Source organism: Ictidomys tridecemlineatus, chromosome 3 (assembly GCF_052094955.1).
Source record: "Ictidomys tridecemlineatus isolate mIctTri1 chromosome 3, mIctTri1.hap1, whole genome shotgun sequence".
NCBI classification, from domain to species: Eukaryota; Metazoa; Chordata; class Mammalia; order Rodentia; family Sciuridae; genus Ictidomys; species Ictidomys tridecemlineatus.
In genome coordinates this window covers 43031516-43058262 of record NC_135479.1, presented here as the reverse complement: position 1 = coordinate 43058262, position 26747 = coordinate 43031516, and the positions used below count along the sequence as shown (strand labels likewise).

The window sequence follows — 26747 nt, the reverse complement described above, 5'->3', positions numbered from 1 at the left end:
CCTTCTTCCCCCATCCCTGGAAACTGCTAATGTCTGTCACAGACAGTTACTTTTTATCTATCACAAATGAAGCTGCTATGATCATAGTGTCTAACTTTTGGGATGGACATGTTTCCCATTTCTCTTGGGTTGCACCTAGGAGAGGAATTCCTGGGTCATGTGGTAACTGTGTTCAGCTTTTTGAGGAACTGCTAGACTATTTTCTACAGTAGTCATACAATTTTATGTTCCTACCATGTGCTTGACTTTCAAATTTTAAAAAATCCCTTCTAGTAAGAGGTTTTGATACTAAGTTAAAACAGATTGAATTCATGTCTCAGAAAAATTTTAGCTACTTGGCCTTAACCATAGAGTTGGTTAGCTGTGGCTTTCTTTCTGTAGTCATTTCTTTGACTTCAGACACTGGGTTTGTAGAACCCCACATATGGTTCTCAGAAGAAAGCAGCTTCTACGTAGAGAAGTGAGTTAATCTGTATTCTGTTGTTGGAGTAAACTAGTGATGTTCAAGTCCACACAGCACTGAGGAAAAACAACCTCTGGTAAACTCAACCCTAATATCTGTTGAGATGGTACAGTCAGAGAAGAAATAGAAGAAGTTTTTTTTATAGAGAAACCCTTTTCTGCAAGCATTGTCTGCATGGGAGAATCCTCAGACACATCTGCTGCCATAGCAACCAGGAATGCTGCCAGATAAAGTTAAAGGAGTTTCAAGTCCAACTTTCCTCTGACCCTCCCAGGCCTGACCTCATTTGCCTTTCATGTAGTTTAAGAGAGTAATAGTGCAAACCTAACAATTTGGCATTTAGAAAAATAGGACAATGGTGCTATTAACAATTAAACTTGTCAATTATAATAACTTAAAAATATTATCTATGCTATTAAAAATAGCAAAAAAATGCTGTTATATCTGGAATAAACATACTTGATATTCAGGTAAAAAATCCTTTTCTCTTTTTTTAAATTCAGGTACATGTTAATAGTCTGATTTTATACAGATAACTTCTAACAAAAATTGATATTGGTAATGTTACAGAAAGAGAAGCTGTTAGGTTATTGATCTTACATTGATTCTTTGGAGTAAGATACAGGCCTGTGTTTTTTTAAGAGATTATCAAAGATGAGGTTGTGTGATTACACATAAACTGAAAATGGAATTTAGATGTTGACATGGAAGATAGTTTTTTACTCAGTGACACCCTCATGCCCAGGTGTGCCCTGTGAAACAGCTTCTCTACTTTTAGTTTTTTTTAGCTTTTTATCATTATTTTTGTATTTAATTTCTGTCAATTGCGTAAACAAGTTTTGAATAAGAAAAACAGTGCTGAGGGCTGGGAATGTGGCTCAGGCGGTCGTCTGGCATGTGTACGGCACGGGTTCGATCCTAAGCACCACATACCAACAAAGATGTTGTGTCCGCTGAGAACTAAAAAATAAATATTAAAAATTCTCTCTCTGTCTCTCCTCTCTCACTCTCTCTTAAAAAAAAGAAAAACAGTGCTGAGAGTTAGGGATGTAACTCAGTGATAAGAGTGCTTGCCACCTTCAGCAAGGCCCTGGGTTCAATCCCAAGCACTGTGGGAAAAGAAAAATAGTGTTGAGAATTGGATTTAACCTGAATAATAGAATATATATTCTTCCTTGGTTTCCTGACAGGGTACGTTATATCTTGAATGTCACTCGAGAGATAGATAACTTCTTCCCAGGAGTCTTTGAGTATCATAACATCCGGGTATATGATGAAGAAGCAACAGATCTCCTGGCTTACTGGAATGACACTTATAAATTCATCTCTAAAGCAAAGTAAGTAAATAGCCCTGCATGGTCTGACCACAGTTCCTCATGATACACCACACATGGCTGGGGCCAAAGGCTATAGATAATTTACTGATGATATTTAGGAAAAAGGTTGTAAAGAGAAAAGATTTTGTAATCCTAGGCAAAAGACTAATGACTTAATACTTTTCCTTTAAGTAAATGAATCCCCCCAGAAGTGACCTCATATTGACCTCATGTTTTCCATTGAGCACAAAATTAAAGAAAGTAGCGTAATGCTTCAACTAAAGAAATAGAAATTAGATGTACAAGAAATCTGAATGAAATTCTTAAAGTTTCCACATGGATGAATTTGTAAGTTAGAGAACAGAAATTATTCTGAATAGCTGGAATACCAGTTCCTCCTCTCTGAAGGCAAGGAAAGAACAGTGAACTTAAGAAATCTTTTCCTGATCTTTTTTTTTTAACATTTTTTTAATTGTTGATGAACATTTATTTTATTCATTTATTCATATGCAGCGCTGAGAATCGAACCCAGTGCCTCACACATGCTAGGCAAGTGCTCTACCACTAGGCCACAACCCTAGCCCTGCCAATTGTTTACCTTATTTTTATCATATTTTTAATGGTAGAATTTTTCTCTGATCCTTCATGGATATCTTCCTTAAATTAAGTAGCTCTTTTCGTGAAATTATTTAGTATTTACTTAATGTTTAGTATTAGTTAGTCTTAACATTAACATGACATTTTTGAAGTCCCTGAGGATTTCCTTGCCATTTGTATTCATTCCTTCACTAGAAGAAACTATAAATGAGCTTGTTGGCACATCCTCCTGCAGTTAGGACTACATTCATACCATCCCTTTCAAATGAAAAATGCTTCTGTTCTTAAAGTCCTCCAAGAATGATTATACCCTTCTCTTAAGGAACCTCATAGTCAGTACATTCCTCCTCGTGGTTACCCTGAATTCTCATATTCTAGCTTTGAGCCTGTTCCTTTGGCCTCTAGCCATTTATTACCTGAAAGTGTTTTATATTCTTGAAGACTACTATTAAATTATTCCCAGTAAAAATACCATTTATGGTATACCTACTTTGTGCCAGTTACTTTATGTGCATTCTCTCATTTGATATTTTCTAAAATCCAGAGAGGCAGATACTGTCATCACCCGATATGAATGAGAATAGACCACACAAAGGAGATTCATAGAGTGATTCTCTTTTCATAACAAGTGATGGAGATGGGACTTGAACCAAGGTTGTGTCTATTTTGAAATCCATAAGTATACAGAAATAATCTAGTTCCATAAGGAAAGCAAACTAGAAAGACTAGGCAAGTTGTCAGGGTCACAGCTAAAGAGGCTAGAGTTCAAGGCATGGCCCCAATTGCAATGAAAATAGAGGCTGATGCCAGTTAGGGTGGGGGGACACATGAGGCACTCATGGCACAAATGGAGGCACCCCTACTCAGGCTTCTACAAGTGTGGGTCAGCATGTGAGAGGGGGTAATTAAGCCTCCTTAAATGCTGTGCCCTGGATGCCTCCTATATCTAATGTATCAGGACCCTGATTCCCAATATGAGGCCAGGCTTAACTGAACGATTGATTGATTCTTCATGCCAGGAGAAGGTAGCTCAAACTGAAGTGTGGAATAGGGTTAGGTGAGAACTGACTTATATCTTTCATTACATGAGTTAGAAGCTATCCTCTGAAATATCCTGTTGCAAATATGCTAAAAAGATATTTTCATAGAACTAGATTTCATAATTTGATTTTTTAAAAAAATATTTATTTTTTAGTTTTAAGTAGACACAGTCTTTATTTTTAAGTGGTGCTGAGGATTGAACTCAGTGCCTTATGCATGCTAGGCGAGCATTCTATACTAAACCACAACCCCAGCCCCTCATAATTTGACTTGGTTATCCAAGTTTGCGCTCCTTCCATGCCTACAGGCATAAACCTGAAAATTGATATTTCAGCATTGTCAGAACTCAGTGGGAAAATAAAGAGCACATGTCTAAACTTTCATCTGAGTCACTGTGCATTGGCTTTCTAACTGTAGTTTAAAGGAAAGTGCTAGTGTGTAGTAAGTAAAACAAATAATTCTTAGTCATTGGGATAATACGTAAGCACACAGAGTGACATTCATGCCATCCTTAAGACACCAAAATTTTGTACCTGATTGACAAAAGGCTAATCTTCTTTCTTTCTGCAACTGTTTCTGTTATTCCAAGACTATTCTCTACATTCTTGTAGATTATCTGGCTCACTTATTTCAGCACATCACCTCTTGCTTCATTATACTGATGACTTAATAATACGTCATGAGTCTCTTGTCTCCAGAAGCAGTGTTTTAAGCTTCTGGGAGGAAGCTAGTCTACCATCATCACACAGTGAATAAGTTACGGATTTTCCCTGATCCTAATATGTACATACTTTTGAATACTTTTGATTTTTTTTTTTTTTTTTTGGAATAGGCACTTGGGAAGGATTCTAGAACCCATGTGCACTAGCAATAAATGGTTCCTCACATGCTTCCACTCAACTCCCTGGATTGTATACCTGCCAATCTCTAATCATAACACATGTTGTGAAAAGTAATATTCAGAACTATGTCTGAATAGGGAAGAAGGTTGGGTTCATTAGGTTTGTGCTTTCCTCGAGGGACAGAACCCTTAATGAAACTTAAACTGAAAATAACTCAAAATATTTGAATAAATTAGATGAATCACATCTGTAAATCAAAAGAGTGTCAGTCATGAAATATGTTCCTGGGGCTGTGAGGGAACTAGCTTCCACCAAACACAGATTAGGATATAGTCTCTAAATTCAAAGTGCTTCCTCTATATTCTGTGACCATCATTGCACTGACCATATTAAATTTTAATTGTTTATTCCTTCTGCTGAATCCTATTCTTTGGGATAACAGCTTTGTGTGACATATGTCTACATCTTAGCACCTTGAACATTGTCTTACATATGGTAAATGTCTGGTAAATATTTGTTGAATGAATTAAAGAGACTTAATATTGGTAAATATTATTTACAATCACACTTAAGACCTGCTTACTTTATTTTTTTTTTTAAGAGAGAGTGAGAGAGGGGAGAGAGAGAGAGAGAGAGAGAGAGAGAATTTTTAATATTTATTTTTTAGTTTTCGGAGGACACAACATCTTTGTTGGTATGTGGTGCTGAGGATCGAACCCGGGTCGCACGCATGGCAGGCGAGCGCGCTACCGCTTGAGCCACATCCCCAGCCCAAGACCTGCTTACTTTAAACCCATATTTGATCATAGCATACATAAGTGTACCAAGCATGGGGATTACATAGTAAGAAAATAGAAGGACAGATCAGAAGACTTGGGGAAAAAAATCTAGAATCCAGCTTTTTAAATGAACTACTGTTTTCCTCTATTCTTTACCTCAATTCCTAAACTAGGAAACATGGATCTAAATGCCTTGTGCACTGCAAGATGGGTGTGAGTCGCTCAGCCTCCACCGTGATTGCCTATGCAATGAAGGAATATGGCTGGAATCTGGACCGAGCCTATGACTACGTGAAAGAAAGACGAACAGTGACCAAGCCCAACCCCAGCTTCATGCGACAACTGGAAGAATACCAGGGGATCTTGCTGGCAAGGTGAGTCCTTCAGTGATTTTCTTAAATTTTCCCTTCTTTATAATAAGGCAAGGTAAATGTCCTTCTCAACAGGTAATAATTCTCAGCCTAATTTGGGTGTGATCTTTTTCTTAACTTGGTCTTCTTTCTCTGTCAAAGTTTCAGATAATAAGGACTGGGAATGTGGCTCAGTGGTAGAATATTTTTTCTTAGTTTGCACAAGGCCCTGAATTTGATCCCAGCACTGAAAAAAAGAATTTAAATAAGTATAAGCATTTAAGATTAGTGTGGAAGATTAGGCATTTAGTCTTTCAGAGTCATATTAGGTTGATATAAACTAAAAGATGAAAATACTATTAGTTCTCAACAAGGTACAGATTTTAATAAGTACTTCTCAATATCTATTTTTGTTCTTTATAAATATACATGACAATAGAGTGTATTTGGTGGGAATACTGGGTATTAAACTCAGGGGCACTTGGCCACTGAGCCACATCCCCAGCCCTATTTTGTATTTTATTTAGAGACAGGGTCTCACTGAGTCACTTAGTGCGTCACTTTTGCTGAAGCTGCTTTGACCTCGAGTTCCTCCTGCCTCAGCCTCCTGAGCCACTGGGATTACAGGCAGGTGCCACCATGCCCTGCCCAGTAAAGTATATTTTGACACATTATACATACATGGAGTATAACTTATTCTAATTAGGATCCATTCTTTTTGTTTGTTTGTTTGTTTGAGGAGTTTTTTTATTCTAATTATACATGATAACAGGATGCATTTCAATTCATTGTACACAAATGGAGCACCATTTTTCATTTCTCTGGTTGTACATGGTGAAGTGTCACACCATATGTGCAGTCATACATGTAAGTAGGGTAATGATGTCCATCTCATTCCACCATCTTTCCTGCCCCCATGTCCCCTCCCTTCCCAGGATCCCATTCTTGTGGTTGTACGTGATGTGGAGTTTCACTGGTCACGTATTCATACTTGAACATGGGAAAGTTATGTTCAATTCATTTTATTGTCTTTGCCATTCCCATCCCCCCTTCCCTTCATGCCCTTTGGCTAATTCAATGAACTTCTATTCTTCCCTCCCCTACCCTTATTCTATGTTAGCTTCTACATATCAGAGAAAACATTTGGCCTTTGGTTTTTTGGGATTGGCTTATTTCAGTTAACATGATAGTCTCCAGTTCCATCCATTTACCAGCAAATGCCATAATTTCATTATGGCTAAGTAATATTCCACATTTTCTTTATCCGTTCATCTGTTGAAGGGTGCCTAGGTTGGCTCCATAGCTTAACTATTGTGAATTGAGCTGCTGTAAAAATTGATGTGGCTGCATCACTGTAGTATGCTGAGTTTAAGTCTTTTGGGTATATACTAAGGAATGGGATAACTGGTTCAAATGGTGGTTCCATTCCAAGTTTTTTAAGGAATCTCCATACTGCTTTCCATAGTGGTTGTACCAATTTGCAGTCCCACCAGCAATGTGTGAGAGACTTCTCAGTATCTTAAAAGGTAGAACATAGCTGCTTTATCAAAATGATACCATTTACTCCTAAGGTAATACTGAATTAGGCTTAGCTGAAATTCTTGGAAATTTTTTGGCCCATTGTGTTTAAAAAAAAAAAAAAAAACCTGCTATTACTTTGGGTATTTTTTTTTCTTCAGTACCTGACTTCACTGAGCCCTTTCTAGTAATTTTGGTCATGTGGAAGATGTGTATAATTTGTGTATAATTTCATGTGTATGTGATACTTCCCAGAAACAGCTCTTTCTTATTTTCTTTAAAAAAAAAAAAAAGCTTTTAATCTAATTATACACATATGTATGTTGCAAAAATGCAGAAAATTATAATGGGATAAATAACATATAAGCTCAATACTCGGTCAGCAGCTGACATTACATTACCTGGTTTCTAGGTTTTATCACATATTTTTAAAAGCATTTTTTTTACACAATACTTTTATTTTGTTTGTTTATTTTTATGTGGTGTTGAGGATCAAACCCAGGGCCTCACGCATGCTAGGCAAGCGCTCTACCGCTGAGCCACAACCCCAGCCCCTTTATCACATATTTTGATGGATATTTTTTTCCACAAAAACTGTTTTACAACCTGCCTCTCCATCCAGTACAGGTCTTGAATATATTCCTGTATCAATAAGAGTCAGCTGTTTTAAAGTACAACTTGGTAAATGGTTACTAAAATGAGTAATTAATTTCACTACATTATTACCCTTTTACAGGTGAAAAGCACCTTCAGCTGTTCTTGGGAACAAGTGCCAGATTTTAGATGACTTGAGGATCAGTTTCTTCAGATACCACATACTGAAATTTTATGGGCTGCTAGATTTTGCTTTGTTGTTTTCCATGTAGGCATGTTCTAGGTGGTTTTGTTAGGGTGAAGGCACAGCTGTCTAGAAGCAGTTGGGGTTGGTGCCAGGGTTTTATTCCAGCAAGTCCCATGACTTGGTCTTGACTCTTGAATCTGGGCTGTATTTCCCCTGAACAAAATGTTAAATAGCCTTCCAGCCTATCCAGGCAGAGGGACCACCCTCCCACCCGCAAAGTATTGTGAAAATGTGGCCACAGCATAGCATTATGGTTTCCACTAAAAAACCCCTCCCATTTACTCAGCACTTGGCATGATTTCATCTGAGCCATTCTTCTAGCAGGCTGGAGAATACTGAAACCTCTTCTGTTTTTGAAAAAAAATTTATAGGTCTTTAGGGCCAGATTTTGATGATGCTTTTCAATTAAATCAGAAGATAGGACACAGAAATCCTTTTTGGCATAAGAAAGAGGCATCTAAAGGTTTGATGAGACATGAATATATATTCACAGACATACCCATGACAGATATTAGGCAATGTCCTCACGTGACCCATGAGAGGAAAGATACTATGTGTCCTGCCAATTTCAGTATTTATTCTGGAATCCCAGGCTACTGCAAGCTGTTGGGCTAAGTTTTTTAGCATATGTGGTTTTTCTTAGATGTTAAAGAAATTTCAGAAAAATCTTAAATGAGGATAAGTAGAACAGCATAAACCCCCAAATCACCCTTCCTCTTCCCTTTCCCTTTCTTTTTCTGTTCCATCCTAATTTCCTGGGCTTGATTCACGGAGGGAGGGCAAGCCCGTGGGAGAGAAAACCACAGAAGTTGAGTCAGTAGATCTGGTTTCCGTTCCTGGTTCACCCTGTTGCTACAGCCCTGAGAAGTTACTTCACATTTCTGATCCTCACTTGACCCCATCTATAAAATGTAAATCAAGAGCTCTACCTCACAAGATTATTGTGAGTTAAAATGTGTATAAATGTTTACTATGTATTGTTGAAGATTATTTCTCATCAACTCCTTTCTCCAGGGTTACCCAGAAAATATGCACGTGCCATTTATTTCCTCCCCCATGACATCAACAACTGCCTCCCACCACCCATAAGCACACTAACTCTACAGAAACTAGAAGGGGAAATGTTCCTGGAATTTCCTGTATTGTGATATTTCCTGGATTTTAAGTACTAGAGTCCAGTGTAGAAGTGTCATTTAGGCTGCTTTTGGCTCCAAGTAGTAGAATACCTCCATCAATCAGGATCTCAGCAAGAAATAACACATTCAAGCCTGGCACATTGGCACATGCCTGTAATCCCAGATGCTTGGGAGGCTGAAACAGGAGGCTTGCAAGTTCAAAGCCAGCCTCAGCAATTTAGCAAGACCCTGTCTCAAAATATAAAATAAAAAAAGCTGAGGATGTGGCTTGGTGGTTGAGCACCCCTGGGTTTAGTCCCTGTTACCAAAAACAAAAGAAATGAAGGAAGGAAAGAAAAAAAATAGTACACTCAGATTAGGGTTATTGAAGGAAAGTTTTATAAAGGACCTATTTACAAAGATGGGGCATTTTAGCAGAATCAAGGGAGTTGTATCTGCAGAGCTGTTTGGTAATAATGCCTGTTCCAAAGAGAGAGACCCCATTTACTAGAAACTGAAAGGATATCCTATAGAAAAAGTACCTTCAGAAACAAGCAATAACCTTCAATCAAAGGGATATAGCTAGTCTGAGGTGCCCAACCCTCAGGGTCTTTCTTCCAATGCCCTTCTGAGGCTTCCCATTAGGCAAACCCTGTGAGAGAAGAGGACCTCCTATGGTCCATTCATCAGCCTCCAATGCAGAGAGAAGAAATAAGAATCTGAAGAGCATACTCATAGAGACAAATAGAAGATATCCTGCCCAATACCCCACTACATGTAGTTTTAGAAGTTAGACCATTTATCACCTCCTCTAACAAAAGCACAGAAATAGACTCAAATGGCCTGATAGTAATGTAATCAGGGACTTTGATATGTACCTCTTTTTGCTCTACCTGCCTCAGTTAATGATTTGGTTCCTTAGGTTGTCTCCATGTGATTGCTAGATGTCTGCTATGTTTGTAGACATTTACATGTAAATTGCCAGCATATGGCTGAAGGAAAAGGACATTTAAATGAGGGAGAATGACTTTTCCCAGAAGCTCCCATAGACTTCCTCTGGGAACTGGGGTTGGAGAGAGTGGGTCTTATGCCCAAAGCTGGTCACTGGCAAGGGAAATAGGATTTCTAAGATTTGGCTAAAATATATTCACATTTAATCCTCTAGAGAAGTGTCACATTCCCTGGTCCTATGGGACAGGAACACCCAAACCAAATTATGCCCGTATACACATAGGTATACAGCCATTAGGGTCTGCAGTGCATGATGTGTTATCCAGTAACCTTGGCACTTGAAGGTTAACTGTGAGGTAAATTGTGCTAAGCTGACTCTTGCCTATCCCCAAAGTCCTGTACCAGGCAGGACCTGATGCTTAAAACACTGGCAGTGGTGGCGGCTGATTGTTGTTGTTGTTGCTGCTGCTGCTGTTGCTGTGGGGTCTTGCTCAATTACTGAGGCTGGTCTCAAATTTGCAATTCCTCTGCCTCAGCCTCCTGAGTTTCTAGGATTACACATGTGCACCACTGTACCTTGCCACCTGCCTGTTTAGAAGAGAAAAGAAAAAAGAATCCCCAGATTCTTGTGGCTATCTGGAAACTCTGTCAAGCCTTGCAGTTCAGGTAGGAAAGGAAAGCCCTTAGAAAAATCCCACTCATTCTGTTTGCAAAGAAATTCTAAGGCTGGAGTTGTGGCTCAGCGGTAGAATGCTCGTCTAGCACATGCAAGGCCCTGGGTTCATCCTCAGCACCACATAAAAATAAAATAAAGGTATTGTATCCAACTACAACTAAAAAAATAAATAAAATATTTTTAAAAATAAAGAAATTCTATTTCCTGTCCATATTTTCTCCTGGGTTGTATGTGGTAATTTTCTCAAGGAGATTGTTCCCTGATCCGAGCATTCACTAGCTCTGTGGTTATCCAGGGTAACACTGGATGCTTAATTGCAGGTAGAAACCCTCTGTTTGAAGGCATTAGTTTAATGCTTTGAGGTCTTAGTAGAGAAGGTTACCAAACTAATACCAAGTTCTTGTAGAGATTGTAGTTGATTACAATCTTAATTAGTGTAAAAGGGTGTGAGCCAAGAAAATGACAGACCTCTGAAATATAAAGGACGCTGCACTTTACAAAATATTATTAAGAGCTTGGAGAAAACTTATTTAATATCCCCCTTTAGACCTAAGAAGGAGGGTTTCATAAAGCTGTAATACTGTTCATATCTGATTTTTTTTTTTATAGTTGGGGAGTGGAAGACAGAAGAACAAAAGAAAAGTTTGTGTGTGTGTGTTATAATTCTCCATTAAACTACCATGATCATGCAGGTATCTGGCAGATTTATGTTCCTTTAGACAGGTTCAGATTTCAGGCAGACCATTTGCAAGCTGGACCATGTGTCTGTGGTATTAGATTACAGAAAAATTGGACGGTAGCCAGGGAAATTTGTGCCACATGTCTTCAGAAATGGCAGTTTTGATTCTTTGAAGGCCCTGTCTCAAGGTTAGAGGAGGCAGGGTTGCCTTTTACGCTGACTTTGCTAGTGGAGATTTTGAGGTTGTTCTAGTGCTTGGTGATCAGCCAGCAGCAGGGGACCTAAGAATAAAAGAATATGGATTTCTGCTCAGGTGACAGCCAAGCTCAATTGAGGTTTCAAAGGATTTTCTTTCCCTGTTTTATTTTATTTTATTTTTGTAGTTATAGATGGACAGCATGACTTTATTTTATTTATTTTTATGCAGTGCTAAGGATTGAACCCAGTGCCTCATGTATACTAACCAAGCACTGTGCCACTAAGCTATAGCTCTAGCCCTCAAAGGATTTTCTTAATAGCTTTTCAGTTAAATAATCCTAAAGTATCTAGGGCCATGCCTAGCACACCAAAACTTCTCAATCAATGCCTTTTGCCTTTCTACCTACAGATTGCCTAATTCCCTAAAAAGTAACCATAAGCAGTCAGATTTTCCTGTAAACTGGTCCTCCTTTTTAATAGTATTTTCTTTTGTATACTTTTCTTGATGCTTTATCAAACATAGTAAGAATAAAAGAGAGATGGAAAGAAAGGGGAAATGGGAAAATAAGGTGTCTTACATATCTTGTCATTTAAATTTCCTTCTTATTCATTACTGTCAAAAGCCAAATTTTTATCCAGAGTAGCCCAGTCATCTTGTATGTGTCTGTGTGTTTACATGAATCCAAATTCAGGTCAGAGGCCACTCAAAGGGGGAAATGATCTGAGGCTTGGTTGCATCATTCAGGCCACAGACCAACTCTGAAGTTCTTTTATGGCAGCTTGTTTACTTGCTGCCTGCCTGGAATAGGCAGAGGAGAGTCTGCTGAATTTAAAAGTTAACAGTTTAAAATAATACAAATGATCTAATGTCTTACATCTATCCCTACCGGTGATAGAACATTAAAATACACTGGCTCTGGGCAAAGCTTCTTTGGAAAACAATCTAATGTTGCCATATAAAACTGATGATGCATACATACCCTATGACCCATGTTTTCCACTTCTATATATAACAGTCTGAGAAACTTAGGTATGTACCAGGCACTAGAATGTCCATGGAAGTGTTGTTTGTAATAGCCAAAACTGGTAACAAGATGGATAAATTGTGATATATTCCTTACACTCTATGAATCACATTAACACACAGTATAATTGTATTTATAAAAAGTTTAAAGCATGCAAAGCTAAGCAATATCTAAGAACAAAATATGTGATAACACTTTAAAAAAAAAAAGGGGGGGGGGCCAGACATGGTTGCACAAGCCTGTAATCCCAGCAGCTAGGGAGATTGAGGCAGGAGGATCACAAGCTTAAAGCCAGCCTCAGCAATTTAGGAAGGTGGTAAGCAACTCAGTTAGACCCTGTCTCTAAATAAAGCACAAAATAGGTCTGGGGATGTGGCTCAGTGGTCAAGTGCCCCTGAGTTCAATCCCTAGTAACCCCCCCACCCCAGAAAAAGAAAGGGAATGAATGATAAGCACAAAATTCATGGGGGGAAGTTACCCCTGAGTAGGGGGTGGGGGAAAGGGGGTCAGGAAAGGACTCATGAAGTAGCAGTGCTTCGGAGGTAATGGTAATGACTGGATTGTATCAAAGAGCTCCCTGCTGCTCTCCCTGCAGGTCCTATTGCAAAGGCAACAGCAGTAGACCAATCTTAGGATTAGGATGTGTCTTTTTGCTTTATAAGTGTCAATTTAATTCCAGAGCCTCAACTCAATATTTTCTGATGATTATCTTCCCTAGAAGAGAAGGAAATCCCGCTGGGCAGCAGACTATGATGTTAATGCTTCCTCTGAAACGTACTATTTGTGCCCATAGCATAGCTTCCATCTCTCATTCCCTTGTAATGATCCAGATATTTTTAAAAACTATACTTTGGAGGATTCTTGGAATCATGAAAACTGCTAATTAGTCTGTTGACCAATAAAATCAGCTTTTTTCTTTCTTTTCTTTTTTTTTTTTTTTTAACTATTAGAACAGCTGTGAGAACAGCTACCCTCTGGGCTGTCTTCCCAGTCATGTACATCACAGGTATTGTTCTACCACATGAGCAAGAGGAGTTGGTACAGGTTTGAACATCCTCATGATAGGTGACAGAAATTAGAAAGTACAGTCATATTTAGTTCAGGGAAATAGGGGTATCTGAATATAAGAGAAGAAGTTTTAAAAGGAAACAAACTGAACTTGAATGATCATAATATATGACTTTAGGCCCCACTTATCCAAGCACTCAGCTTGCGTCCTTGCTCAGCCACTCATTTGAGAAGTGTGATATGTTGTCTCCTCCTAGGGGTGGCTGGAGTTTATGCAGCTTAGAAAGAGTGAAAACCCCACCTTGCACCCAGCTAATTGATTACAGCTAGTCTTCATAAGAGCCTGACCTGCTTCCTACATGGGAAAGCACCCCTCTGCTAGGCAGGCCTGAGTCAGAGCCCCACCAAAGTAGCAGACAGACAGAAGGAGCTGAGAGCAGGTGCAGAGTTGAGAACAAACAGGGGGTCACATTAGTGCAGGCGCATGACTCGGCAGAGCTCGGGTGTGGCCCCAAGCCTGGGGCAAGTTGTTTTGGGCCAAGTTTTACATTCCACCCAGTGGTTAGGTAACTCTTAATAGGCTTGTAAGTAGTGGAGACCTGACTTAGTGGCCTGCTCACTGTGTAGGTGATCCTGGCCCACTACACAGCCAGCTTTCCCCTTTGGGACAGGACTTGGGGATTTTTGCTTCCTGTGAGTGTGTAGATTGAAATGAATCCCATCCCCACCTCAGAGCTTCTCTCCATGAAATAACCAAAGAGTAATTATGGAAAAGTGGTCCTTTCGTTCGCCTGCCTTTCTTTTCTTCCTTTTTTTTCAGTACTGGGGATTGAATCCATGGCCCAGGGGCATTTTACCACTGAGCAACATCCCCAGCCCTTTTATTTATTTAGAGACAGGGTCTTGCTAAGTTGCTGAGGCTGGCCTTGAACTCATGGTCTACCTCAGCCTGTGCGCCACTGCACCTGGCCCATGTGCTTTTCCAAGTATCACCTTAGCTTGATTTTCTTATCCTAAGGTTCTTCTGAAAATGGCCTGTTCTTCATGTTTACCCTCTTCATTCTGTTGCAGAGCATTCTCTCCAGATTTATAAGCCCCACCTTTGTTTTCTAATTAAAGATCACCATCCTCCCCATACCTCCATGTCAGCCATTAACCCTGTATAAACTCCTTATCCCAGTTATGAGGAGTTGGTAATGGACTCCATTAGACTATTTCCCTTTGTATGATATGTATGTTTTTTGGTTTTAGGGTGTTTTTCTTCATTTATTTTTTGATACCAGGGATTGAACCCAGAGTCATTCAACCACTAAGCCACATCCCTAGCCCTTTTTTTTTATATTGTATTTAGAGACAGGTTCTCACTGAGTTACTTAGGGCCTCAGCCTCCCAGGCAGCCAGGATTACAGGCCTGGGCCACCATGCCTGGTGGGTTGTTCCCCCCACCGCCTGTTGTAGTTGTTAAACATGCTTATATTTTTAAATTCAAAGTTACAAGAATATAAAATAAAGAAACTAATAGCCTTCCCCAGAAGTATGTTTGCCTTCCTCGAAAGAATCACTATTACCAGTTGATGATCTTCCTCCAAATTTTTTCCTATACAAACATATACAACTTGCTTTTTACTTAATAGTGTGCGTTGAACATTTTTAACACAATTTTAACAGCCTCATAGCATGTAGATATATAAAGTATAATTTAAATAAATTATTTTTGGTGTCTAATTTTTAGTATCACAGTGTTATATTGAAGATCCTTATATGAATATATTTGTGCACTTGTAGTATTTCTCCAAGAAAAATTCTTAAAGGAAAATTGCTTTAAGGTTAAAAGATTAAATTTGGAGCTGGGCATGGTGGCACACGCCTGTAGTTCCAGCAGCTCGGGAGACTGAGGTAGGAGGATAGCAAGTTCAAAGCCAGCCTCAGCAACTTTGTGAGGCCCTAAGCAACCTGGTGAAACCCTGTCTCTAAATAAAATACAAAAAAGGGCTGGGGATGTGGCTCAGTGGTTAAGTGGCCTGGTTTCAATCCCTGGTACCCAAAAAAAAGGTTAAATTTGCCATCTTTGACTCAGTATGTTCTATAATTCACACTTACTATCAGTGTATAAGAGGGATTGTTTGGCCATACGATTATCAACAATGGTTGTTATCAATGATTTTATTTCCTGTCAAACTGGTAGATTAAAAAAAAAAGGACCTCATATTGATTTATTGCTATTTTGCTTTATTTTGGTTTTTGCTATTAGTAAAATTGAGCATCTTTTGAAATGTTTATTGCCTAGTTCTGTTGAGCAATGTAAGAACATTTTACAGGTTAAGCTTTATCTGGGAGTGATTTCCTGGGAGGGTGTTGATTATTTTCACAAACCAGAGTAAGTTATTTCCTGTGTACATCCACAGCAAACAGCGGCATAACAAACTCTGGAGATCTCATTCAGATAGCGACCTCTCAGACCACCATGAACCCATCTGCAAACCTGGGCTAGAACTCAACAAGAAGGAGATCACCACCTCAGCAGACCAGATTGCTGAAGTGAAGACCATGGAGAGTCACCCACCCATCCCTCCTGTCTTTGTAGAACATGTGATCCCACAAGATACAAATCAAAAAGGCCTGTGTACCAAAGAACGAATGATCTGCCTGGAGTTTACTTCTAGAGAATTTCATGCTGGACAGATTGAAGATGAATTAAACCTAAATGACATTAATGGATGCTCATCAGGGTGTTGTCTCAATGAATCAAAATTTCCTCTTGACAACTGCCATGCATCCAAAGTCTTAATCCAACCTGGACAGGCCACTGAAATAGCCAACAAGTTCCCAGACTTAACAGTAGAAGATCTGGAGACAGATGCACTGAAAGCAGACATGAATGTCCACTTACTGCCTATGGAAGAATTGACATCCCGACTGAAAGACCTCCCTATGTCCCCTGATCCTGAGTCACCAAGCTCCCAGCCCAGTAGCCAGGCTGAAATCTCAGATTTCAGTACAGATCGCATTGATTTTTTTAGTGCCCTAGAGAAGTTTGTAGAACTCTCTCAAGAAACCCGGTCTCGATCTTTTTCCCACTCAAGGATGGAGGAACTAGGTGGAGGAAGGAGTGAGAGCTGTCGACTATCAGTGATAGAAGTAGCCCCATCCGAAGTGACTATTGATGACCAGAGAAGCAGCTCTTTGAGTAATACTCCCCATGCATCTGAAGAATCTTCAGTGGATGAGGAACAGTCAAAGGTAAAAACTATTCTTATAGTTTACCATTTAATGAAGTTCTTTCCAAAGACAAAATATTTGAGGTTCTGTTATGGTCACTTTATTTTTATGTTTGTAAAGGTTTAGGAAGCAGGAAGGAGGAGATGGTCTACTAAGATTTTTCTTCAAAACTTAGGATTTAAATATTTTTTAAATCCTCAATTGCCTTTTGAGTATATTATCTTTTTTCAGGCCTTTGGTATCATTAGAAGCATTTCTGAGGGGATGACAGAGGAAAGGATTAGCCAAAACAAATGTCCAATGTCCTGGCTGAACAAGGAGAGATCCCCTTTGTGGACCTCTACAGTTTATATCAAAACTTACCAGTAATGAAGTGCCAGGGACTCAGATGCTGCCTGAATGGGACTTGTGCCTCCCTGAGAAGATAAATTTGTCTGGAAAATTCTCTTTGTCTCAGAAAATTCAAAAACTAGACATGAATAAATAGTTGTTGGAGTAGCAACTGATTGCCATGCTGACATCTCCCTGTTAATAAAGTTTCTGAATTTTTCAGATCCACTTGTATGATACTCAAGAATTAGAGACCTGGCCCAGTGGTGCACACCTGTAATCCCAGTGACTGGGGAGGCTGAGGCAGGAGGATCACAAGTTTGAGGCCAGCCTCAACAACTTAGCAAGATCCTATCTCAAATTTTTTTTAAAAAGGACTGAGGAGGGCTAGGGTTGTAACTCAGTGGTAGAGTGCTTGCCTAGCATGTGTGAAGCACTGGGTTCAATTCTCAGCACCACATACAAATAAACGAATTTAAAAAAAAAAAAAGTCCATCAACAACTAAAAAAAAATATTAAAAAAAAGAACTGTGGACGTAGCTCAGTGTACACCACCCTTGTGTTCAAACCTCAGAAACAAAAAAAGAAGTAGTTGTAGAGTAGGGGTGGAGGTATACTCAGTTGTAAAGTGCCACTGGGTTCCATCCCCAGTGCCCCCCAAAAAAGGAGTTGGTTTGGGAAAATGAATTTGAGGAACAGACAGAATCCTAAGATTCTTTTTAGTCACATATAGTTCTTATAATAAGCCATCTTATTATAAGACCAGGGGAGAAAAATACTATATATTGTCACTTCTAAGACTCATTTTCATTTTGACAACTCCTAAAATTAGGATGCCTCTAACAAATAATGGTTTCTTAATACCATGCAGTAGTTGGAGAATAAATGGTGACAAATTTACTGTAACAAATTTTCACCTAATGATTTTAACAGAGCTGACTAGATTCTTGACATCTCCTTATTTACACTTCATAGTTAGCCCACCTTGTCCGTGACTCATCTGTTCTCTCTTCTTAACTACCCCAGAGCAGCTCTTGCCTCTCCTTTTCTTCCCTCATTCCCAAAGACTGTGCCTCTGTTTTGTTTCTACTGGGAAGTCAGAATACTTGAGCTCTCCTTTAGACTAGCGGGTGCAGCAGCGCTGACAGAAATAGCTTTCCTTCAGCATTCCTGGTCATATGAGTCCTCCCTTCATACTGGTGCACACACCAGGCTGGCTGTGGCATCTCTCTAGTGTTGGCAAGTTCATTTCTGCCTGATGTCCTGGCATATTTCCCCAAAAGGCATGACTGACCTTGTTTGTTTGTGCTAGCTCTGAAACTCTTTTGAAGGAAAAAAATGAGAACAATTCCTATGCAAATACTATACTTTGAAGTCTTACATAAAAGTGTTAACAAAGTAGATTGATAGAGTAATCCTTTAAGAGTATCCAAGGACCATTTTCAGATTTTGAAATTCTAATTTTTTTTACAGTAGGATCTGATTTTGCATTGGCCAATTTTCTTTGGTCTTTTTCTAAACCCATCTGGGAATTTGTAACTGGTAAAAGAGTAAAATGTCCAAGAGTGGTTGTTTCTAAGTTTGCTTAGGCACATGGCTGCATGAACAAAGGAGCCTTTTCCAGAAAGAACCCTGTGAAATTAAGGGATTGTGCAATCGGATACAAGGTGCATTCTCCCTGCCCTTCTGTTCTGGGATGCTGCCACTAGAAAGAGCAGGGAAAGATATGGATGAAAGTTAGCAAGACAGGAGATCACAGCCACATCCATCTTTCCCTGTCTCATGCTGGGCACGTCTAAGGTGGCCACTGAGTCTGAATGGAACTCTTCTCTTGAACAAGTTAGGATTCAAGCTGGAAGTTGATTAGAGAGGGAAGATTTCATTTACCCCAGGATAGCCTGAATTCTGGTGGCTTGTGGTCCTAGGACAATATAGATTATGGAAACTCCAAGCTAATTACTATTAAAGTAAGGTACTAGATTTGAATCCTGCTTGAGTAAACAGAACAGAAAGATTAGTAGACAGCAATACAACCTATAATGAGTATTCTTTCACTGGCCTTGATGAATCCCAGTTTTTTTCTTATAGTCTGACAAAACAGATAGGCAAAGTATGGTACCAGCCATTCCAGGACACATGTTCTCACAATCAGATAAATTCTCCTGGATCAGAAGATTAATAAACAGTACAGTAGCATTTTCAATTAGACTATTATATGCCATAATCTTCTCACTACTTCCTTTTCTTAGGCAATCTCAGAACTGGTCAGCCCAGACATCTTCATGCAGTCTCATCCAGAAAATGCAATTTCAGTCAAAGAAATCGTCACTGAAATTGAGTCCATCAGTCAAGGAGTTGGGCAAATTCAGATAAAAGGGGACATCCTGTCCAACCCATGCCATACACCAAAGAAGAGCACCATCTATGAACTGCCCCTTGAGAAGACCCAGGCCCCAGAGAACAAACCTGAACCTTTAGAACAAGATGAGGGTTTCTACACAACCCAGCCTGAACTAGCCAAAGACTCAGGGAAGTACAACCCAGAAAGCTGTCTCCGCACACACTCGTCCACAGCAGACTCGGAAGACGAGGAACCAGCTGAGGGGGAACACGAGCTGTGGGGCCCAGGGATGCAGTCAGGTGCCAAGTGGTGCTCTGGGTCTGTGAGGCGAGCCACCCTGGAGTTTGAAGAGCGCTTACGGCAGGAGCAGGAGCACCATGGTACCACCCCTGCATGTACCTCATTGTCTACTCGCAAGAATTCTAAAAATGATTCTTCCATGGCAGACCTGGCACCAAAAGGAAAAAATGATGAATCCACCCCAGAACATTCATTTGTCCCCGAGGAACCAGAGATGAACAAGGGCAAAGGGAAAGGCAGCGGGTCTGAGGCTGGCTTACTTTCCCATTGTGAGCAGAGTGTCGTCATTCCAGCACTTGAGCTGTCAGACTATCACCCCTTGCCAGCTCCCAGGGAGTGCCCAGGGTCAGATACTAGGACAAAGCAGGAAGGAGTCCCAAAGGAGCAGAGGACTGTAGTTTCATACCAAGAATCTGAGACACAGGCCATCCCTCTTCCTTTTCCTAAGAGGATAGAAATCATTGAGTACACCCACACAGTTACATCACTTGATCACACTGGGTCAGGTAGTGAAATAGCCACCAGTGAAGGGAGTGGGGAACAAGGATTAAGGAATGTGAAAGTAGAGAAGTCTGTCACTGTTCTCTGTGCTCTTGATGAAAATCTGAACAGGACTCTGGACCCCAACCAGGTTTCTTTGCACCCTCAAGTGCTACCTCTGCCTTGTTCTTCCTCTCCTGAACATGATAGACCCACCAACCCAACCTCTATGAAGAGCACCCCTGAAGACAGGGACAGCATCCCATCAACAGCCCTGGAGACAGTAGCACCTTTTGTCAGTTGCACAACCCACATACCATCTGCCACCTTGGATTACCTGCATCCCCATACCGTGGTTCACCTGGAAGGCTTCACAGAGCAAAGCAGCACCACAGACAGTGAGCCCTCTACAGAGCAGGTTAGCTGGGAAGAAAGGCAGGAGGATCCCCTCTCCAGGGGATATGAAGTGACCCACATGGGTTCTCAGTTCAGTAGTGAAGACCTAAGTGTAATTGGCAAACTCAGTGATAGCATTGGGGAGTTACAGAAAAAAACAGACCCATCACCTGTAGCTTGTCGATTCCCACATAGCTCCAGTAGTGAAGATATAAAGAATCTCAGTCACAGCCCTAATGTGGTAAAGGAGCGTGCTAAAGAAATTGAGTTGCGAGTGATTTCCCAGGCAGGGTTCACCAAACCATCCCAAATGAGGCGATCAGCTTCTCTCGCCAAGTTAAGTTACCTGGACCTCTGTAAAGACTATTTACCAGAGTCCCCTCATCTCAAATTGCTTCAGCCTTTCATCAGAACAGACTCAGGCATGCATGCCATGGAGGCCCAGGAGCTCCAAAAAAAACCAGGTGCCCCCCAGAACCCAGAGCCCACCAAGTATTTTGTAGAACAACTCAAAACAACAGAGTGTATTGCACAGAGCAAGCCAGTGGAAAGGCCTCTTGTGCAGTATGCCAAAGAATTTGGTTATAGTCAGCAGTGTTTGCTCCCCAGGGCAGGACCGGAATTGACTAGTTCTGAAGGAGGCCTTCCTTTGCTACAGACCCAGGGACTGCAGCGTGCAGGCCCAGCTCTAGGGGTGGCTGTGGCAACTCGTCAGCAACATGGCAGAACTCACCCCCTTAGGAGACTGAAAAGGGCAAATGATAAAAAACGGACAACCAACCCCTTCTATAACACCATGTGATTCTGAGCCTACACATGTGATTTTCTTAGAGAAATGTTTGTAAAGGGGCAGGTGTAATATGTAAGGAACATGCACTTTATTGGTTAATTTTATAATATTTTGGTCATATTACTGTTCCTGGCGCATGCAGGGTTTGGGTTTTTCTTGGTGTGTATGTGTATATGTGTGTGTGTAGAGAGAGGTTGATTTGGACGGCAAGACCATTTCATCATTTTTTATTTTTAAAAAATTCTCAAACCTCAAAAAAAAGAGCTCATTTTCAAAGAACACCTTTATCAAAGGCAAATTGCTGTTTTTCAATGAACTGCCACCTGCTTCTCATTTTGCTGTCATGCTTGCTTGATTGAGGGAAGGAAGCAGATGGGGAGGGTGGCACTGAAGCTGGGAATTGGAAGTGCTGGCCTAGGCCTTTGCAGTGATGGTTTCTAGACCTGAGGCATCAAATGGGCTGAAGAGCAGCCAGGACATTACGGTGCCCTCGACCTTCGTCTCCACTGTAACCCTGTGGAGTTCCTGAAGTAGGAACATTCCACTCTGCTTTAAAAGGAGTCTTCTAGAACCCATTTCTTCTGATATTCCAGAGCATATCAGTACAGAAAAGCATGTTGGCTTTGTAAATTTACCAAGCAAATAGTTTTTTCCCCCAGATGGTAATTTTTGAAATTAGATTAAAAAGGAACCTGGAGTGAAATCCAAGAAGTCTTCTGTAGAGGAGAACATGATAAGAGGGAGGAGCATGATAAAAGCTAAGGTTGGAGAGGCTGCTGCTGCTGAGTAACTTCTGGCTTGGTACAGTCCATGCAGCTGATCACTCTGGCTCCACCTGCCAGGAAGTGTGCTCTGCAGCACCCTCTAACTGAAACAAAGTAGACAAGTTTGAAAAACAGCAATCAAGTCCATGTGTTCTTGTAAAATGAATAAATATGTAGGGTTTTAACCCTTCCATTACTTGAATAATCTATGGGCCTTTTAGTTTAATGGCCATATTTTTTTCCAATTTCTTTTCCTCCTCCATTCTGTTTCCCCTATCCTGTTTTTTTAATTTCTTAGATTATATTTGAATTGTTACATATGTATAACCTCCATTGAATGCAGAGTTTTCTATATTATCACTGTTAACACTTGACATAAGATTCCCCCCCCTTCTGGAAAGTTTATCATTTCTCTAAAGTTTATACACAGTATTTATGTACATAATGTCACTTTCTTACAATGTTTTGTTGTTAATATTGTGGGGTCTTTTGATTCTTTTTAAAGAAGGAGTAGAGTTGCAACTGGAAAACAACACAAAGACACCAGAAATAAACTTATAGTTGTTGATAGGAATCTGCGCAGTACATTGATGGTGGTTTTAATTGTTTAAATGGAGACTTTAATCACCAGCTCCTGCCAAATGATGCATTAGTAACTTCCTCCTTAGAGAAAACCCTAAAGGCTCCCATTAGATCACAGTGTGACCGAAGGCTGATTTCTGTTCGAGACTAAAATCCCACAATGTTGTTTGCCAGTAGCAGAATCACAGCCAGGGAGTATGTGTTACCCAGAGTGGAAGCTCCTAATAGAAGCCTGGGCCACAGGCAAGCACCCATAATGACTCCATTTAGGATATTGTTGCTTTGCTGCTGTGTGGAGAGCCTTAACACAGGAGCACCTGCCATAAACAAGCCTCTTTGAGCTTCTTACAGAAAACATATTTAGCCTGGAATAAAATACCCACCACAGCTCATCAAAACTGAAAAGGCTTGCAAGTTTGCTTCCTGTTTGCTTTGGTTGATGTCCACATTGCTGAGAATTGGCTGAGTACAAACTTGAGACTTAGGTTTTTGGCTCACGAGAGCCCTGAGAGGAAGAGACAGATGTACAGACTTCAAGGTGATGTCAGAGGCCAGAGTTCAGAGGGGGCAGGTGGTAGAATGACCCAAAGGTCCAGATAAACTTGACCAAGGCCATTTGTAGGCGCTCCAGAGGAGCCATGGACCCAGTTGCCATATGGAAGCCATGGTTGTGTCTGACATCACTGCCAGGAAGCAGGTTGGACAGCCAGCCCCGTGTGGAAAGTATCTTGTGATATAATAATTTTGTGTACCTGTGCTATCCTTCAGTAGTTCCCTTATGTGTTAAAATGTGTCATCCACGGAGCTTTGTGATTCCTGGATATTTATGTGTTGTAAAATATTTTGTTAGGTGGTATGTACCAGTGTGAAGAGGCTCACAAGACAGGGTGATGAATTCCAGGACTCATCTGTCTAAACCACCCCGTTTTGTTGAGGCTATTCCACCACCAATAAGATGGGCAAAGGACAAGAAATTGTGGTGGGGCTGGGAAGGGGGATGTGCATGGAGGGTGAGAGTAGCATCCACATCCCACACATTAAGAAGTAAAGCAGTGTGAACAACATGGCACTGTGCGTGTTTCTCACCTGCCACTGTGTTTAATGCTCACTCAGTGCATTAAATACTAACAAAGTTGGGCAGGAAACCCTCTAATGCTGTGAAAAAAAATAAAACTTTATTTTCATAAGGAGCAGAAAAACAGTCTTGCTCTGCTTTCCTTTTTTAATTATATTTTTTTAATAATTTAACATACCTACCTAAATGAACGCCTTCTACACAACCATGCCAAGGGGTCTTGCCAGCCCTCTCAAACCCCCACACTTGGGTGTTCTTGAGTTATGTACATGGTTGAGCAGTGTCAGGTTCAGGGGGCAGTTGAGAACTTTCCAGACTTTCTTTTCTTCAAACTTTTTGATAATACTGGGTGGCCGGTCTCCCTTTTCTGTTCATGGAAAACCCAGACCTGGAACAACAGGTTTGGTAGATTAATAGAGATGAATGGGAAACCTTGATCTCTTGTCCAGTGCCTCTCTTTATCTCTTTCTTTCTTTCTTTCTTTTTTGAAGATCACCATAGTCTTTCAATAACTGGAGGAGTATGTGTGCATGTGCATGCATAAAAAGAGTTGACATTTTGGTACATGGGGTAAAACTCCCCAGGAGGACACAGCTGTAATCTAGGTAGTTACCTGTGATCAACAGGAAAGAAATAACAACCCTTTCTTTTGGAAACATTTAATAGTGTACACCACAGTTCTGTAATATGGTAGTATTCCTCCTCCTCCATTTTACTTGCCTTTCAGATTCTATTTAGAACATCTGTTTGAGATCATTCCTAGAATCTCAGTCTCTGAAGCCTCTTTAGTGTTTTCCTGGTTCTGTACCTTTGTCCCAACTTGCATTTCCTTTTTTCTCATTTTGGGAACTACCAGAATCTCTGAGGACAACCTGAGGATGATACCTCAGGCTTTAAAGTCCTTCTTGCTCACGGGCCCCAGACAGATGCTGTCAGGTAGACCTGAAGCTTCCTATGAGAAGCTTTAGAGACATAGCAGTTCACAGAAGTTCTTGCCTACTTCTCTGAGGATATCACTTCTGAAGTGATCTAGGCATGTTTGGTAAAGATGTTTTGTGGGAGTTGTTTCTTTTTCCTAAGAAAGCATTATGCAAAAAGTCACTTTAAAGGGCATTTTAAAATAAAGCCATCTTTGGCTTTTACAGACAACTTTGTGGGTACTTGGTTTACATTGTATTAAAATATGCATCATCATGTTGACCATTCAGTCCTGTAGGCACCCAGGCCCCAGCTGTCCTATGGGTCCTCACATAAAGCAATGCCATGTCAGCCCTTGTGGATAGGTGGGTAAAACCTGGAGCTGACTTTCATCTGTGTCCTGCACTCCCGTCCAGCGCTGTCTATTAAATAGTCGTCATTTCTTCAGTGGCAGTGTGTCTTAATAGTGATGGTCGTAATGGTGAATGACTAGTATGGTTTTTGTTTAATATTGCTTTGCTTTTTGATAGTAGACAACATGAAATTTTATTTGTTTTAGCACCATTGCAACTTATAGCATTGTGGACTTTGTTTTCCATTCCAAACTAAAAGATCAAGGCATGTATTAGACATAAGTGTATTTGTTGCCTCAACTCACCCAACATCCATATTAGAAAAAGACCTGCCACCAAAGCAGGAAGCTGCACACTCCTAACCTTTCTCCCAGAGATTGGGGTCCCTTGACGCCATGGAGAGCTATTGCAAGGTGCTTCTGTACTTTTCTAGCCTGGAAATGGAAGATGACTGAGCCTGGTTTTTGCTATGAAAAGAAAACCAGCCTCATCTTCTCAATGCCCCAGAGATCTAGGACAGGATTTCTAAACTGGAATCATCCTTATTATCTTGAATATCCCCCAAGAGGTGTATGGCTGGTATTGCCATCTGTGTCCTCACAGCAACACTGGTGGCAGCATACTGCATACACATGGAGAACTAATACCCAGCCCTTAACTCAAGCTGGTAACCCAAACTGAAAACTGGGGAACTGGTCCTTAAATGTTTTCTAATTAATAAGGCCACGGAATTGTTTGATGTTTATGTTTTGTTGGATTTTGGTTTCCTGGCATTGCTAAAGGTGCCTTTTTTGTTTGTTTGTTACCAACTTTATTTTGTAGAATTTGTTCTAAACATGGAAAACAAGTCCAGAAGACTCACCCACTGACTGTTACCTTTGCCCAGGCTACCCCAAAATTTATGCTCACATTTTATTAAATAAAGCAGGTGCTCCCTGGAATCTCTGGGACCTTTTTGAGGCATTTGAAGCAGAATATAAAGAGTGGTCTCATCTCCTTCCTTAATCTTCCTGGTGTTGGGATGTTCCACTTGTATCATAGATTTTTTTTTATTACTGATGTGCTCCACTGTTTTTAAATGTGAACTTGTGCGCAAATGTGCAGATTCAATGTTCTTGTTACAGATTGAATAAATTTTTATTTTGAAGATGAAATGTGTATTCGATTAAGTGTTATAAAGGAGGGGGGGTGCTGAGAAAGGTGGAAGGGTTGGAAGAAGAGGACACAAAGAACAGGTGCTCTTGATCTCAGTCAAGCACACCCTAAAGAGATCTAAAGTAAAGAACGTAACCTTCTACCTTTCATAAAATAGAAGACTGGATAGGAAATGGAATCACTAAAAATTAAGACAAGCCAGACACAAGGGTTCACTTATGTAATCCCAGTAACTTGGGAGGCTGAGAAAGGAGGATCACAAGCATGAGGCCAGTGTCAGCAACATGGTAAGACTCTGTCTCAAAAAAAAAAAAAAAGTGGTGGAGTGGGGCTGGGAATGTGGCTGAGTGGTAAAGCACCCCTAGGTTCAATCCCCAGTACGGAGGGGAAAAAAAAATGGTTTCAGACAGTATGACTCCAGTCAAGTGACCAAGCTGGGAACTTGCCTGGTCAAAGACATTTGCCAAAGCTACCACCTGAATGTTAGCAGAATGAATAAGCAAAGGGACCAAAATTCTTCCACCCTCTGTGGTGCAGAGTGACTGGATAGGGACAGCTGCAGTGACCTGCCCTAGCAGAGGCAGAATTTGGGTGAGTGACCTCTCTATAGACATTAATGAGAGAGCTAACATGCTTTTAGCACAA

The 26747-nt window shown here is 40.5% G+C and overlaps 1 protein-coding gene across 5 annotated transcripts in view; it reads left to right on the top strand.

Moving 5' to 3' along the window:
• The window catches only part of Ssh2 (slingshot protein phosphatase 2), a 254433-nt gene extending 228332 nt beyond the window's left edge, over positions 1-26101 (top strand). For all 5 annotated transcript variants that reach the window (XM_078042588.1, XM_021728139.3, XM_040269241.2 and 2 more), the window contains 4 exons: positions 1654-1800; positions 5212-5412; positions 15805-16639; positions 19198-26101. In XM_078042588.1, coding sequence (XP_077898714.1) covers positions 1654-1800; positions 5212-5412; positions 15805-16639; positions 19198-21267 — 3253 coding nt within the window. In that variant the 3' untranslated portion in view covers positions 21268-26101. The remainder of the gene's footprint in view (positions 1-1653; positions 1801-5211; positions 5413-15804; positions 16640-19197) is intronic.
• Positions 26102-26747: the final 646 nt, after the last annotated feature.